Source organism: Pogona vitticeps, chromosome 3 (assembly GCF_051106095.1).
Source record: "Pogona vitticeps strain Pit_001003342236 chromosome 3, PviZW2.1, whole genome shotgun sequence".
Taxonomy (NCBI): Eukaryota; Metazoa; Chordata; class Lepidosauria; order Squamata; family Agamidae; genus Pogona; species Pogona vitticeps.
The window spans coordinates 249,035,642-249,052,129 of record NC_135785.1 but is presented as its reverse complement, the minus strand read 5'-3'; the positions used below and the strand labels follow the sequence as shown (position 1 = coordinate 249,052,129).

General features: G+C 38.9%; 1 protein-coding gene across 1 annotated transcript in view; it reads left to right on the top strand.

Annotated features, from left to right (window-relative positions):
- The window catches only part of ARHGAP42 (Rho GTPase activating protein 42), a 189,913-nt gene that overhangs the window by 161,702 nt on the left and 11,723 nt on the right, over positions 1–16,488 (top strand). Inside the window, exons 11-18 of the mRNA XM_072993618.2 lie at positions 1,003–1,081; positions 2,206–2,245; positions 2,758–2,820; positions 5,790–5,864; positions 8,773–8,857; positions 10,665–10,723; positions 11,866–11,971; positions 15,419–15,578. Of these exons, the coding sequence (XP_072849719.1) occupies positions 1,003–1,081; positions 2,206–2,245; positions 2,758–2,820; positions 5,790–5,864; positions 8,773–8,857; positions 10,665–10,723; positions 11,866–11,971; positions 15,419–15,578 (667 nt within the window). The remainder of the gene's footprint in view (positions 1–1,002; positions 1,082–2,205; positions 2,246–2,757; positions 2,821–5,789; positions 5,865–8,772; positions 8,858–10,664; positions 10,724–11,865; positions 11,972–15,418; positions 15,579–16,488) is intronic.

The window sequence follows — 16,488 nt, the reverse complement described above, 5'->3', positions numbered from 1 at the left end:
ATTCACTCTAGAACATTGATCCCCAACCTTGGATCTCCAGATGTTCTTGGATTGCACCACTGAGAAATCCTGGCCAGTACAGCTAGTGATGAAGGCTTCTGGGAGTTTTAGCCCAAGAACATCTGGTAACCACTGTTCTGGAAGGTTGCAAGCGCAGCTGCACAATTTCAGAGTGGTCCAGGTATGTGAGTTCACAGCTGACTGTTTGAAGAACCATAGTTACAGATAGCCTTCCTGTTCTCCTGCAGAGGATTTTTTTTCTTGCCTGCAGCTCCCATCAAGCTTAGCTAGGATAACCAATTGTGAAGGATTATGAGAGTTGCCCTCCAAAAATATCTGGAGAGCCAAGTTACTGTCTCCTGCTGTCTTGGTGTTATCACATACAAGTACATCACTGGAAGCCTGCAGACATACAAATACAACTAGGAATGTTTGTATACTTGTTTGTTTGTTTTTAATTATTTACATTATTTATGGACCACATTGTAACAAAAGTTTCCCTGTGTGGTGACAAAGTTCCCCGTCGTGTTTGCTAGTGACGATTAAGTTCCCAACCACTGATTTAAAATATTTTGTATATGTTTGAAAAGAGAAGATCTGAGTTGAGCGGAGGCTTTCCCCCAAGCTCTTTATTTGTCATTTCCTTTTTCTATAGCTTGCGTGTGATTTCCTTGAGAAGGCCCCCTTGACACTGCAGACATTATGTCTCCATCAGAATCTAAGTGTTCTTCTTGTTTTGTTCATCCTACTGTGATATTTAGTTTTCCCTGCTTTTTTGCCATTTGAAAACTCTCATAATGAGACAAAGAACACCTTACATGAAAAACAGAACCATTCAGTTGATGAGAGCCGCACTAGAATCATCCAATTCAGATTTAGTCTAGCACCTAACATCTTTTCATCCTCCCCCTTTTGTACCTTTCATGTTTAATGTTCACATTTGAGAAGTTAAAAAAAATGTAAATTGCTGTTACATATGTATGATTATTTGATTTCAAATAGGCACGGAATCATTACGCTGCAGGCTTTTTCCGAATCCAACAGAAAGCTGTGGTTGGAAGCTATGGACGGAAAAGAACCAGTAAGGAAATATTATGTTCTGTAGGTGTTGGTTGGATCTGGGTTTGGTTCTGAGGCAAAGAATTTAAAATGGACGCTGTAATTTTTAAGAATAATTCAGTTTATTTATTTGTTTTATTTCATTCATTTGTACACCGCCCAGTTTGTGCAAAAGCACTATTCTGGGCAGCTAACAATAAGTTAAAACCAAAGGTTTTAGCTAATAGTTAAGAGAAATTCAAAGCTATAGGACAAAGAAATAGTTTATTGCTCTAAGTGTCTATGTACAGAGAGAGAGAGAAGACTAAATCCACTCTAGCCTTGCCTAGACGACACTCACTGAAATTATTGACATTTCTTAGTCACAATTAATATACACCCTTTTTATCTCAATGACTCTACACTAGAGTGGGCTAAGATTTAGCCTTGACATAGGGAGACAGAAACCAATGTAGATACAAAGAAGAGGAAGCAGGAGAGCTGTTGTTGACCACAGCTGAACAAACTGAACATACTTCACAATTGCTGGGGCCCTGTAAGCCCAGCCTTTACATGTGACAAATCACTCTAGTGACCTGCTAGTGTAGCACTTGATGCCAGGCAAAGAGCTGCTGTGGAACGTAAGACTTGTAACACGCCATTCCTAGATACCAAATAAGCACTTTAACTTCAGTGTGACACCTATTCCCATGCCCTAGCAGGTTCATAAATACTTTCCATATGCCACGCATCTGAGGAAATGGTCTGCAGTCCACAAAAACATACATGTTTTAGTCCTTTAGATAGGTATAACACCCATAGAAGTCTGTGGGCTTAGTCTCTCCTCCTCTAGTTTTCCATCTGACATCATAGAGTTCTGATGAGAATAAACTAGGATACTCTTGTCTGAAGGTTAGCAATGCACATATGATGAGTATGTGAGGATTTTTATGACACGACATATTTTTTCCTGCAGCCTGTGTATGAATCGATATGTGGGTTTGGACCTGTTTATGAGTAATCTGGTGAGAAAGGCCAGATTACTCATAAACATGTTTAAACTTGCTTGTCGGTTCAGGTATAGGTTGCAGAGAAAATGTGACATGTCATAGAAATCCTCCCCCTAGTGATCAGTCTGAATGCAATATAATCCATTTTCTTTTTTAGATTTACACTTTGCCAGCTATTATAAGCAAGAAGGAAGAAAGTAAGTTTATCTTTAATTATGGGAAAATTTATTCTAGTTTAATGAATTATATTAATTGAATAACATTAATTATATTAATCATATAAATTTAGTTAATTATATTTTCTAATCTGTCTTTGGCCCTTTAGAAATAAAGCAGAAGAGTAAGAAGTAATTATAATATGTGAAAACTATATAATATATGTATATTGATATAGTTGTACTCAGTGATAATCCTGATGATAATTTAACATGTAGGACAAAGTATCTTGCTTTGCATGGCATGGTAGGATTCTGTTACTTACTCTGTTTTTTTTCTAAATACTGTTGCTGAATTCCTATAATAAATCAAACTTGTAGGGTTTTTAAAATTAGGTTAAAAGTATTGTTAATATTGTAGTCAATATTAAGATAAGTTAGGTTAATATTGTTAATACTAAGATAAGTTGTGTTGCAGTAATCATTTTGTTTTGCTTACTGAATTGTGACTGATATTGCAAGTGCTGGTTATTTTTTCCCCTCCCTTTTGATAGTGTTCCTAAATGAAGCTGGTTTTAACTTCGTAAGAAAATGTATTCATGCAGTGGAAACAAGAGGTATGTATTGTGCATATATGTGTTCGAAAAATAAACTTTATGATGCTTTGAGGGGCATTTACCTGTTTACACTTGGGGAACTGTGGCCAGTTCCATCACATCTGACCCTATATGCTTTGTAAAGTTGCTACCTTGGGAAATTTGTTGTTGTTTAGTTGTTAAGTCATGTCCGACTCTTTGTGACCCCATGGACCAGAGCATGCCAGGCCCTCCTGTCTTCTACTGCCTCATGGGGTTGGGTCAAATCCATGTTGGTAGCTTCGATGACACTGTCCAACTGTCTTGTCCTCTGTCGTCCCCTTCTCCTCTTGCCTTCACAAATTAGCCTCCAGGAAAAGCTAAACATCCAAACCTCATCCACATCTGTTCACATGTGTCTCATCCCAGCCCCACAAAGGTAAACAGATAGAGGTCTGTTCGTTCCACATGCAAGTGCACCACTTCCACTCTTTTCAGTGACTGGATCTTTCTGTTCCACAAATTATTCAATTTGGGGCATGTAATCATGTTCAGAAAAACTACGCAACTTCAGTGTTGATAATGAAGCAGTTGAAACTGTTGAAGACTTTGTATACCTTGGTTCAGTCATAAATCTAAATGGAGACTGCAGCGAAGAAATCAGAAGACGACTGATATTCAGAAGACAGCAATGAAGGAACAAGAAAAGATCATCAAGTGAGGGGATGTGTCACTGGAGACCAAAGCCAAGATCATTCACACTATTGTATTTCTGATTTGAGTGTGGGTGTGCAAGCTGGACAATAAAGAAGGCTGACAGGGGAGAAAAAAATATTCATTGAAATACTGGCTAGACAAGAGCTTTGAGGATACCCTGGACTGCCAGAAAGACAAACAAGTGAGTCCTACAACAAATCAAGCCTGAACCTTCCCCAGAAGCAATAATGACAAACTTGAGATTATCCTACTCAAGAAAACCACATCCTTGAGTTTGCAAGAGCTGAGCAGAGATGTTGAGGATAGATTTTGGAGATCACTGATTCAAAATGATTACCATAAGTCAGAAGCGAGTTGATGGCATGTAACAACAGAAATCTTTTTTTGGTTTAAATTTATTTGGCAGCAAAGTTTCATGGTGTTTACTAACATTGACTGAAAAAGTGAAGTGTGCTGCTTATATACTGCTTAAAGCACCAACTGTGGATGGAGGCTCGTAACGTAGTACAGGAGGCAGCAACAAAAACCATCTCAAAGAAAAGGAAATGCAAGAAAACAAAGTGGCTGTCCAAAGAAGCAAAAACGGTCTGAAACTTACAAATAGCAGAGAAGAGACGGGAAACAAAATGCAAGGGAGATAGGGAAAGTTACAGAAAATGGAATGCAGACTTCCAAAGAATAGCAAGGAGAGACAAGAGGACCTTCTTAAATGAACAGTGCAAAGAAATAGAGAAAAATAATAGAAAAGGGAAAAACAGAGATCTGTTAAAAAAAATTGGAAATATCAAAGGAACAGTTTGTGCAAAGATGGACATGATAAAGGACAAAAAACAGAAGCAGAAGACATCAAGAAATGATGTCAAGAATACCCAGAGGTATTATACCAGAAAGATCTGGATGTCCCAGACAACCCAGATAGTGTGGTTGCTGACCCTGAGCCAGACATCCTGGAAAGTGAAGTCAAGTGGGTCTTAGAAAGCATGACTAACAATAAGACCAGTGGAGGTGATGGAATACCAGTGGAACTATTTAAAATCTTAAAAGATGACCCTGTTAAGGTGCTACATTCAATATGCCAGCAAGTTTGGAAAACTCAACAGTGGCCAGAGGATTGGAAAATATCAGTCTACAGTTGCACTCATTTTCCACGCTAGCAAGGTTATGCTCAAAGTCCTCCAAGGCAGGCTTCAGCAGTATGTGGATCGAGAACTCCCAGAAGTACAAGCTGGATTGCGCTGGATAATGGAGAAAGCCAGAGAGTTCCAGAAAAACATCTACTTCTGCTTTATTGACTATGCAAAAGCCTTTGACTGTGTGGACCGCAGCAAACTATGGCAAGTCCTTAAAGAAATGGGAGTGCCTGACCACCTTATCTATCTTCTGAGAAACCTGTATGTGGGACAGGAAGCAACAGTTAGAACTGGATATGGAACAGCTGGGTACTTCATTTACTGACCTTGAAAGAATGGAAGACTACGTGAACCTCAAGCCAGCAACCTGGGATTGGTTGTAAGCAGAGTTTTGGCTGCAGTACTGCAATTTTAACCTCTGCACCGTGAGGCACAATACAAATGTACAATAAACTAAAATGGCATAGAAGCAATTAGTAGTTTCTTGTGCTGCTGAAATATATACCATTTAAAAGCAAGCTTTTAGATGCTGAGAATGTTTTAAATATAAACCTTTTGTATTTGAAAATACTGGTTTGTGAAACCTCCATTTACTTTAGGAGAAGTTTTTGTGATCAGAGTACAAAGTGAGTACAGTAGATGAAAGCTTTCTGTTCTGAGGTGTCTGTTTGAACAAGACAAACCGACAACAGCAGTGCTAAAAATGGTGGAAATAAAAATCTGAGCATAACAAGAATTTTATCTTAAAGCATAGCACTGTGACTTTAAAAGGAGGCAAATAAAGCTTTACACCATGTACTATGCATACAATTTGAAAGTAAACTGTGTTCGGTGGAAATAGTTCTCAATTAAGTGTTTATACTGTTGCAGTCATGCAGCCCAGTCATGTCCCTGTTTATTTATAAGTAAACTACTGTGTCTTCTGGTTAGGTATGCATAGGATTACAGTCTTCATGGGATACCTCTGTGTGTACCAAGCAGAAATAAGAGAGAGATAGTTTCTAAAACATGTATATTAAAAATGCAGTTGCAAATTCCAGACTTCATAGTACAGCTCTATAAATAATTAAATAAAATCAAATAAATATATGAATGGAGAAACATAACTCTGTTCCAGAACAGATCCTCACTATGTTCTGTTCTGTTTTTTTTTCCCCTTTGAAGGCATCACAATCTTGGGGTTGTACCGAATAGGTGGTGTAAACTCCAAAGTTCAGAAGCTAATGAATACTGTGTTTTGTAAGTATGGCAGTGCTATGTGAGTATTTTGTCTGGAATGCACCAACCTGCACCACATTGCTTTGTCAGTTCACTTACCACTGTGTATTTGCTGCTTGAACATACCGGCAAGACTAGATAGGCCAGGTAGTTTGAAACCATTGTTACTTCATCATTTTTAATGGTAATGGGCAGGTTTTAAACTAAGGGGAGACCCACATTGCAGATGTTGTTAATTATTCAGTCTAAGGAGAGATGCAGCTAAAGGTAGGGATGGATTACCATTTCATTTTGGTCTAGGTTTTGTTGATAAATCTAACAAAATTCACAACTGCTGTTCATGTTTGGATGAAAGCACTTGAGAAGTGCCCCCCCCCTTTAATTAAGATTGGGACGGGGGGGGGGAAACAACTTGAAAAGCTAGCCCATTTAACATGCATATTCTTTTCAGGTCTGTCTTTGAAATCATGTCCTAAATCCAGTTGTTAATCCCAACAGTCAGTTGGCCAGTGTGCCTAATTGTTGATTTACAAAATTCCCATTGATTCAGTAGAACTACTCTAGTTGGAATCACCAACTAGATTTAGACCCTTGTATATGCAGCCATTTTAGTACTCCGTCTAGATCTTTTTCTGAGATGCTCCTCATGTTTAAATATTTCATCATCATTCCTTTCAGTGATAGAATATTTTTTTTTACTGGACTTGGATACTGGAAATGGATATGAATTTCATTTTGCTTTGTTTCTGAAGATTTCATCAAAATACATACAGAGAACTGAAAGCAGGTTTCAAAAACCTGAATGTAGAAGAAAGCAAAACTGGAGGTCCTACACATCTCTAGCCAAAGGACTTTCTAAAATTCTCCTTTCCTAGACTGAACATTAGCAGTGGGTTTGATAGACCTGTTCTGTATCTTCGCTCTTCCATCTCATTTTATATGTACAACTCCAGATACAAGAGTGAGCAGTCTGTATATGGAACCCTTTATTTGTAAGTTGACAGTTCACAGAAAACCTCAGTTGCGCACAATAACGGATGTTGAAGAGGCACTAGAGTAATCCATTTTTGTCTGAAGTTAAAGCTTAATCCTATCAGATTAGCACCTCTGGTTTTAATAGATAACTTCAGCCTAAGCAAAATGTTGTCTAATGGGTGACCCTCTCTCACCCTGTTACATTTGAGATTTGTGAAAGCCAAAGAGAATCAATTTAACAGAGCACATGTCCCTTATTACTCAATGGCCAGGAATCACAGTAAAATCTTTATCCCAGCAGATTAGCTGTATAATTTAGAATTTGCAGTAGAGCTGGCCTATTTCGATGCTCTGCCTTCAGCTTCTATAGAGGGGAAATATTCACATATCCCCTATGATCAACATTTTTGTTCCTGACAGTCCATTATGGTGGAAACTGTGCAACATGTCCTGTTGTGTTGCGCATATTATAAAAATTCACTCAGTCTACTTAGTTCCCCAATTTTAAAACATTATCCAGGTAGACCTGATAAACATTATATCTCTTTTCTCCTCTCTGATTCATCAAGTGAAATTACAGCTAAGGTTGTAAAATTCTGTGCAGTGACTTGCCTAAGAAGAAAACAGGTGATTAAATCACTGCAGTAATCAGATTCGGAACTCACACTAAACTACAATTTGAATTTCAATCTGCTTTTATCACTTGTAAATACTGTATGATTTGCTATTGTATTTTGGTAGCCTTGTTAGTCTGTGCAAGCATTATAGGTGAAAACAAAATATGTCTCATGAAGTGAACTTGTGCATGAAAGCTCACATTAAAAAAATTTAAAAGCTTTGTAATACATCCCTTTTTAAATTATTTTTAAAATTTTAAAAATACACAATAATATGATAATAATATAACAAACAAAAACAAAACATCAAAAAGAAAATTCAACGAACCTGTCAATATATATAGCCTACATTTTCTACCCTGTGTTCCCCTTCGGGACTAATTTACCTGTTTGTTTTACTTTATGTTTTGTATCTGTCCCATTTTTATCTAGAAATATAATTATTCTTTCCAGGGATGTAACCTTTCCTTTTCTCAAACACGTGCACTAAAAAAATAAGTTCCTTTAAAATTATTTGTATTCAATATTCCATTTCTAATCTTAATTTCACGTTAGGTAAAGGTAAAGGTAAAGGTTCCCCTTGACAATTTTTGTCCAGTCGTGTCCGACTCTAGGGGGCGGCGCTCATCCCGCTGTTCAAGCCATAGAGCCAGCGTTTGTCCGAAGACAATCTTTCTGTGGTCACATGGCCAGTGTGATTTAGACACGGAACGCTGTTTACCTTCCCACTGAGATGGTACCTATTTATCTACTCACATTTGCATGCTTTCGAACCGCTAGGTTGGCGGGAGCTGGGACAAGCGATGGGCGCTCACTCCGTCGCGTGGATTCGATCTTATGACTGCTTGGTCTTCTGACCCTGCAGCACAGGCTTCTGCGGTTTAGCCCACAGCGCCACCACGTCCCACTATCGTTAATGGCCATCTGGCACATTTCTTTATACCATTGTGTGTTTAGTCGTTTAGTCGTGTCCGACTCTTCGTGACCCCATGGACCATTACTCCATATTAATTTGATTATTCTTCCAATTCCTTGCAAATATCAGTCTCGTCTCCATTAGCAGAATAATTATTAATTAATCCTATTCAACAAAGCTATCATTGGACACTTTTGTACATCGTAAACACCCATAATTTCCGAAATCTCTTTTTAAAATAGTAGAAAAATTCCTTCCTCCTCGTTTCACAAATCCATCACATATGTAAATATGTCCCCTTTTCTTTTTTAAATCTCCAACATAAAGATGGTACTGGCACATTCCTTTTTTTTCTAATTAATAGTTTTCCATATTCAGCGAGGGAATAATGCTGTCTTGTCTTCAATCTTCCTTTTAATAGCTCCTAAATCCCCTCCTGATATGGACATTGATTTGGAAGTTTGGGACAATAAAACTATAACGAGTGGGCTAAAGAACTACCTCAGGTGAGTACACTGTGTGGATCCAAATTTTCTAATAACTGTGCCTGCTTGTCATAATGCATACACCATTGCATTGTGTTGGAGCGAAGCATCCAATATAACATATATGAATAGCTATCCATCTTGGTTCCTGTGTGCTATAAAGCTGTTCATTTGGGGTGAAACATGTTTAATTTGTAAATTGGTATCTAATGTTCACAGCTCTGGCCAATACGTTGCTTTAACTGGTGAATTTATCAAAACAGTGCAGCCTTGTTTTCTTTATTATTATTATTATTATTATTATTATTATTATTATTATTATTATTATTATTATTATTATTATTATTATTATTATTATTATTATTATTATTATTATTATTATTATTATTATTATTATTATTAGGGCAGAATGAATACAGCCATAACTCTCAGTCTTCTTTTCAAAATCTTGTAATATACACAATTACTTTTGCAGGGAGATGGAAAATGGATGGTGCACAAGTTGTCCAGAAAAGCTACTTAGAATTGTTGATATCTTGTACAAATGAGCAAATGTTTTATAATTTAGTACAGCCATTGTCAACAGGGGCTGTATGGCCTCCTGGAGGGCTCTGGCACATTGCAAGGGGCAACAGAGTGGAAACATTTCTTCACACACTAACTTATAACATGTTATACGATTTATACAATCCTGTTTTGGTGCATAATTCTTTCATATTGTGCTTACGGCTATGGCCAAAAAATAGTTGAGAATGGCTGGTTTAGTGCAATCTTGTATGCAAAGGCTGAAATCTTGTTGCACTGCTACACAAAAGGTGCATCTTTTGGATGCAAAATTTCCCGGGACATTATTTGTTCCATACTGAGTCAAGCAACTCTGCATGCAACTGATAAAAGTCTACAGAGGAGCCTTGTAGTGCAGTGGTTACATTGCTGTACTGCAATCAAGAGTCTGTCCATGACCTAAGTTTGATTCTGATGTGCTCCGGTAGCTGTCCCGAGATTCGACCCTTCTCAGGGCAGTAAACTGAGTGCTCAGATCCCAGCAGGCGGGGAGCGTAATGTGTAGCCTGCATAATTAAATTGTATACTAGCAAGAGAGTGCTTTAAGCATTGTGGGACAGTATATGAGCAGCACACTTTGCTTTTTACTGAGACTTCATAATTCAAGGCAATTCACTTCCAAATGTTACTCCTCTTGAGTAATAGCTGAACAGGATTTCATCCAAAACGTCTTTTAAGTTTTGATTGTTGCTGTAAAACAGTGTTCCCCTCTATGAGGTTTTGATTACATCTCCTTCATCTTTGACCATTGGCCATGGTGTGCCAGAGACTGAAGGGGTGTGTGTGACCTAACACACCTGGAGTGACTCACAGCAGAGAAGCCGAACTTGAGACAGTCAAGTACTATGAGCAGGAAAGTCCTCTACTGGGGAAAAGAACTGGCAATTGGAATACAGTATAGTTTTAAGCTAGATGAACAGTGGCATTACTTGAGAATTAAAGTAAGGATCCTTTTCCTTTCTGTAATACTATGGAGATGGCATGATCATCTCTATAGCAGAAAACAATTTGGAAATTAGTTGGAAATGAGTAGTAAAAATTGCTTTCTTCTGCTGATGTATATGTAATTTAACAGGCTGTGGCAGGAAGTCTTACTTTGTCATCTCCCAGATGCATTGCTATTTAAATGTCATTAACACTAACGTTGTGTCACTTGTCTGTTAGTCTAGGGTACAACCAATTGGGAGTTGGAATTCTGACTTAGAAAATAAGTTTATATACAGTAACACATGCAGCTTTTCCCCTTTCCAACTGTTTTACCCAGGTGTCTTGCAGAGCCTTTGATGACTTTCAAGTTACACAAGGATTTTATTGTTGCAGTTAGTAAGTAAACATTCTGTTGAAAAAGAAGATGTAAAATCCTTTGCCAACACTGGGACACCCTTATGTTCACCTACTTAAGAGATGCTACAGGAAGTTGCAGCAACCTGATGCATTGCATAATGACTGCCCCTTCCCTGTGTTATGATCCTGTTGTACGCCAATAAGATGACAGTCAGAGTTAGAAGGAACCAAATAGATCAGTAGATAAAGTGCTTACATATTTTAAAGAATTCATCAGCGTTGGGCTGGGTTCCATTTCTTGGGCTGGAGGTTGGGGTGTACATTCTTTCATGTTTATCTATACACCCTTTTGCTGATTTTTCTGTTTTTAGCATGATGATATAATTTCCTAATAATAATAACAGTGTTCTATCAAGTCAGTTATGACTTATGGCAACCCCTTTGAGGGGTTTCCTAGGTAGATAGACATGGTGGCACTGCGGGCTAAACCGCTGAAGCCTCTGTGCTGCAAGGTCAGAAGACCTGCAGTCGTAAGATCGAATCCACGCAACGGAGTGAGCCCCCGTCGCTTGTCCCAGCTCCCACCAACCTAGCGGTTCGAAAGCATGCAAAATGCAAAAATGAGTAGATAAAGAAGTACCACCTCGGTGGGAAGGTAAACGGCATTCCATGTCTAGTCACACTGGCCATGTGACCACAGAGGATTGTCTGCAGACAAATGCTGGCTCTATGGCTTGGAAACAGGGATAAGCACCGCCGCGTCGAGTTGGACATGTCCAATTGTCAAGGGGAACTTTTACCTTTAGGTAGTTAATAGAAGTGGCTTACCATTTCCTACTTTGGGGGCCATCTTGGAACTGTGCCGCTTGCCCAAGGCTAGACAGGCTGGCTTTTCTGGGATGCTCAGTGGAGAATTGAACTCCCAACTTCTGCCTCCTCAGCCAGATACCTAACTCAATGAATTATCGAGCCAGCAATAATTATCTGATGAGCTTCTTAAAATAATTGTCTTCTTTTTACTGTTGTTGCTTCAACAACAGCTTGCTCGGGGAGGGGCAATGTGTAGCTTGCATAATTTAATTGTAAGCTGGCCGGAGAGTGCTTTGAGCACTACGGGGTGTTATATAAGCAGCACGCTTTGCTTTTTTGCTTTTTCATTGTTACTATTCTCCTTTTAATAGAGTCTGATGACCAGAATTACAGAGTGGAAGCAGTCCATGCCCTTGTTCACAAACTGCCAGAGAAAAACCGAGAGATGCTGGATATTCTAATCAAGCACTTGGTTAAGTAAGAAATCTTTTAAGTATTTTCTGTTTTAATTGTAACACTGAAAGGGTGAGAGAAAAGGAGGAAAGGAATGATGGTGGGAGAAGGTGTTTCTGTTGTTCGTCTTGTTTGTCTCAAAGAGGTCTACTAGAACAGCCATTCCCAAAGGCGGCCATTTTTGGGGGGGAGTGTTGGCCCCCTGGAGGCCCTGGGACACTTGAAGGGCGCCACAGATTGGAAACAATTCTCCATGCACCAACTTATAAGGTTCATTATGCAATGTATACATTCCTGGTTCGGCTTATATTTCTTTTATGTTGTGTTTATGGCTGTGGCCAAAAAAGGTGGTAGATATGCTAGTCTCTCCATGCATATCAGACAAGAAACAAAACAGAAAAGAAAAGAAAAAGATAAAGGAGATGAAAATGTTAAAGACTAACTAATATATTTTAATGTGAGTTTTGGGATCAAGTCTACTTTCTCAGACATAGGAGTTGAGAATATATCAGGCAGATATCACTCTGAGAAATGATAAACAAAAGCAATACACTGATGCCTCGCAAGACGAAATTTATTTCGTTCCACAAGTCGTGTCGTATTGCGAAAATTTCATCTTGCAAAGCATGGTACTAACGGTTGTGTGATTTAAAACAAACCAAAAAAAGGGAAATTTTCATCTTGAGAAGCACAGCCATAGAAAAATTCATCTTGCGAGTCACCAAAAAATTGCAAAGGGTTTTCATCTTGCAAGTTTTTCGTTGTGTGAGGCATTCGTCTTGCAAGGCATCACTGTACTAAAACACATTCAAAGCAGTAAGGCATAATAATCCATTTTTAAAAACCCACTCAGAGAGCCAATCATTGAGGAAAAGATTCCCAAAGAGAAAGATATTTGCCTGCTTGCAGAAGGACAGCAAAGATGGGGCCAGCCTCCTGGGGGTGGGAGTTCCAGAGTCTGGGAGCAGCAACAGAGAAGGACCTCTCCTGTGTCCCCATCCAATATACCTAGGAGGGTGGCTGGACTGTGAGAAAGGTCTCACTAGTTGCTCGTAACACTTGGAACAGGCTTGAGAGGTGGTCCTTGAGATAGCTTGGGTCTATTTAGGGACCCATACAACGTTCTGTACAAAAATACAGGTCATGCAAAATCCTATAGAAATGAACAGATCTGGTGTTTCAACTTCTAGGATTTGGCAGTAGAAATCACTCGATTACTGTGCCAGCTTAACAGATAATAACAAAGATAAAGACGGATAGAAAGATAGAATGATTGATTAATATAACAAAGATATATATTGATATATATTTATGTATATATAGGCCACAATCCTCTTGCAGGGTTATGCATACAGCTTACATTTTGGAGGTGAATTGCCCCATAGAAGAAATCACCACGAGCACTAACTGTTGTGCACTGAAATAATGTTATCAACAGATAACATCTAAAAGATATATCGTTGGCATTACACTGGCAAGAGAATTTTGGCCAATATATAAGAAGAGCTAAAAGAGACTAACGTCATTGAAAAGAGCCTAATATAGAAGGCAGAAGAAAATTCACTCCATAACTCACACCTTTGTAATAAGGAGAAACTGCATTCTGCAGATTGCACATTGACCTATGGAATAGTGCAAAGAGAGTTTCAGGAGATAGCAATTTTGTTCTTTAGGGAATAAAAGATATCATCATCTTTCAATGCCTGATTATTTGAGCCCATATCTATTCATTATCCCAGGCAGGGAAGGGGGTGGGCAGTGGATAAAAAAGGCCCGAGGGAAAATTGGCTATTTAAAAAAAGTTTCATCTTGCTAGCATTTTAAAAAGCACATTTCTAAGATTCCTTTAAAAAAACTGAGGCTGTGCTGAACCTGTTCATACTGATTGCTAGTCAAGCCAATACCAAAATCAGTTTTCTGTTGTGTTACTTAAGGACCCAATTTGTCACCAAGACAACCTAAATTGTATAACATAGTTAGGAGTGATAAATTATAATGAGATGGAAACTTCATTTCTCTTACCGTTTTTCGGATCTCGTTGCTTCAAAATTTATCAGTATAGGACCTAACATGGTCCTATAGTACCTCATCAAGCCAGTTTTCCATCTTGGGCAGAGGGGAAGCAGTGGTGTAGCATGACTTTAAAAAATCTAGTTCAAAAATCTGTTTCCACAGGGTTAGGCCTTTAAGTTTGGAACATTGTTATACAAAATAGGTCTGTTGACAAAAATGATAGTCCATGTAATGTTCTTCCCACCAATACGTGTGATGTGTTATTATCACAATACATGTGATGTATTATTATTATGGCAGCAAGTGTTACAGAACAAAGCTGAAGAAACATGTAAGTGCATTTTGGAAGAAATGAGAGAGACCATTTATTTCTGCCCTTCTTATCCACTTGTTGATTCCACAGGGCACACCTCAATCATTTATTGAAAGTTGTCTTTTAGAGAATGTTTTGAATATTTTCCCTTTGTTTTGAGTGTCTTTTACCTGTTTGGGTTTATTTTAATTTCATTGTAAATCACCTAGGGAGCTTTAGGAGGCAGAAAGAGGATGAACAAATGCAATAAATATATAATATAAAATAATTGTTAAATATAAAGTGTCAATCCACAAACTGAAATTAGCAACTGAAAAAATGTATATTTTTTAAAAGAGATGCTTCTCAAAACATGTTAAAACTTGGTGCCTCGTTTGAAATGCATTTAGGGAATTTTTTTACTACAGTACAGTGGTGCCTCGCTTTACGAGCGCCTCGTATAGTGATGAATTCGCATAGCGATCCCTTTTCTGGGATCGCTAATGCGAAGGCATTGCATCGGCCCCTATGGCCGAAATTCGCATAGCGAAGATCGGTAAGTGTTTCGCTTACCGACCTTCACTTTCCGACCCGCGGATCAGCTGTTCGTCGGGTCCAAAATGGCCACCGGAACAGCCAAAATGGCCGCGGGCAGCGTTTTCGCGCCCTTGGTAAGCGAGGGGAGGGCGCGAAAACGCTGTGCGCAGCCATTTCGGCTGTTCCGGCGGCCATTGTCGGCCCGCCGAACAGCTGATCCGCGGTCTCACTACGGCCGAAATGGCCGCGCGCAGCGTTTTTGCGCCCTCCCCTCGCTTACCGAGGGCGCGAAAATGGCTGCCGGACCCAGAAAACATCGCTGTACGGTGAGTTTTTGACCAATGGCTTTTTTTGATCCGTACAGCGATGTTTTCACATAGCAAAGGTTAATCCGGAACGGATTAACCTCGCTATGCGAGGCACCACTGTACTACCAACTGTCCCCAGCATTTCTCTGATAAAATGTTATTTGTTCCAAATGGGTTTCCCTTGTTTGTATCACCAAATCAAAATGGCTTCTTACAGCGTAGATGTATGTAGAAAAAGACAGAATACCATATATGTCTGCTGAGTCTCTTGTGTGAGTGGAAAGCTCCTATGCAATGCTTAACGTCCTTGTTGTTTTTCAGAGTATCATTACATAGTCAGCAAAATCTCATGACCATCTCCAACCTTGGAGTTATATTTGGTCCTACACTGATGAGAGCCCAGGAGGAAACGGTGGCTGCTATGATGAACATCAAGTTTCAGAATATTGTGGTTGAGATTCTCATAGAACATTATGAAAAGGTAAAACAAGAATCTTTTGAACATTCATAAATAAACACCAGAATTTGTATTCAGAATGACAGCCCTTTGGATTCACATTTTCAAAATTTGGAAACTCCAGGTATCCAAAAACCCAGTAAAGTCAATTGTTTTCTTCTTTTTAAACACATGAACAGGCAAGATATATGTGAAGATTCTCAGTCATCCAGGTGTCTATCTGGAAATTCAGTCATGGCAACTGGACTTCTTTCTTACTAGGTTGAAACAACCCATGTCAATGGGTGGAGAAGGACTGCAGAGGTGGGATTTTTACTCACCTCCCATCCTTTGTCCTTCTAATGAGCCTACTCAGACTAGAGGGAAGTGAAAACAACCTGGAAGATATATCAGGGATCTCCTACCAACTCTCTTCAGACCGAAGATAAGTAGCAAAACATTTCAACCTAATGAGAAAAAAGTCCGGTTGCCATGACTAAGCTTTGAGAAAACAGGGAAGATATTTTTAAAGGATTTCTCTAAGAACTTCAGTGTCATGTGACATCCAGCGGTGCAGGCATATCCCATGTGATCTATCTGGGGACATAAAATTAGCCCCTGGCTTTGTCAAAGTTGTCTGCCTCAAATGTATAAAGTGATGTAAGCCTTTAGGGGCTCAAGTGTCATCTGATGCAAAATACCCTGTTTCCCTGAAAATAAGCCCTAGTATGATTTTTCAGGATGCTCGTAATATAAGCCCTGCCCCCAAAATAAGCCCTAGTTAAGTGAAACCCTGCCCTCCACCATTGTGCAGCAACCAGAAGTAGACGACATGACTGTATTTGAATAAATGTAGATTGTTGTACATGAAAAAGTAAAACATCCCCTGAAAATAAGCCCTATAGCGTTTTTTGGAGCAAGAATTAATATAAGACCCTCTTATTTTCGGGGAAAC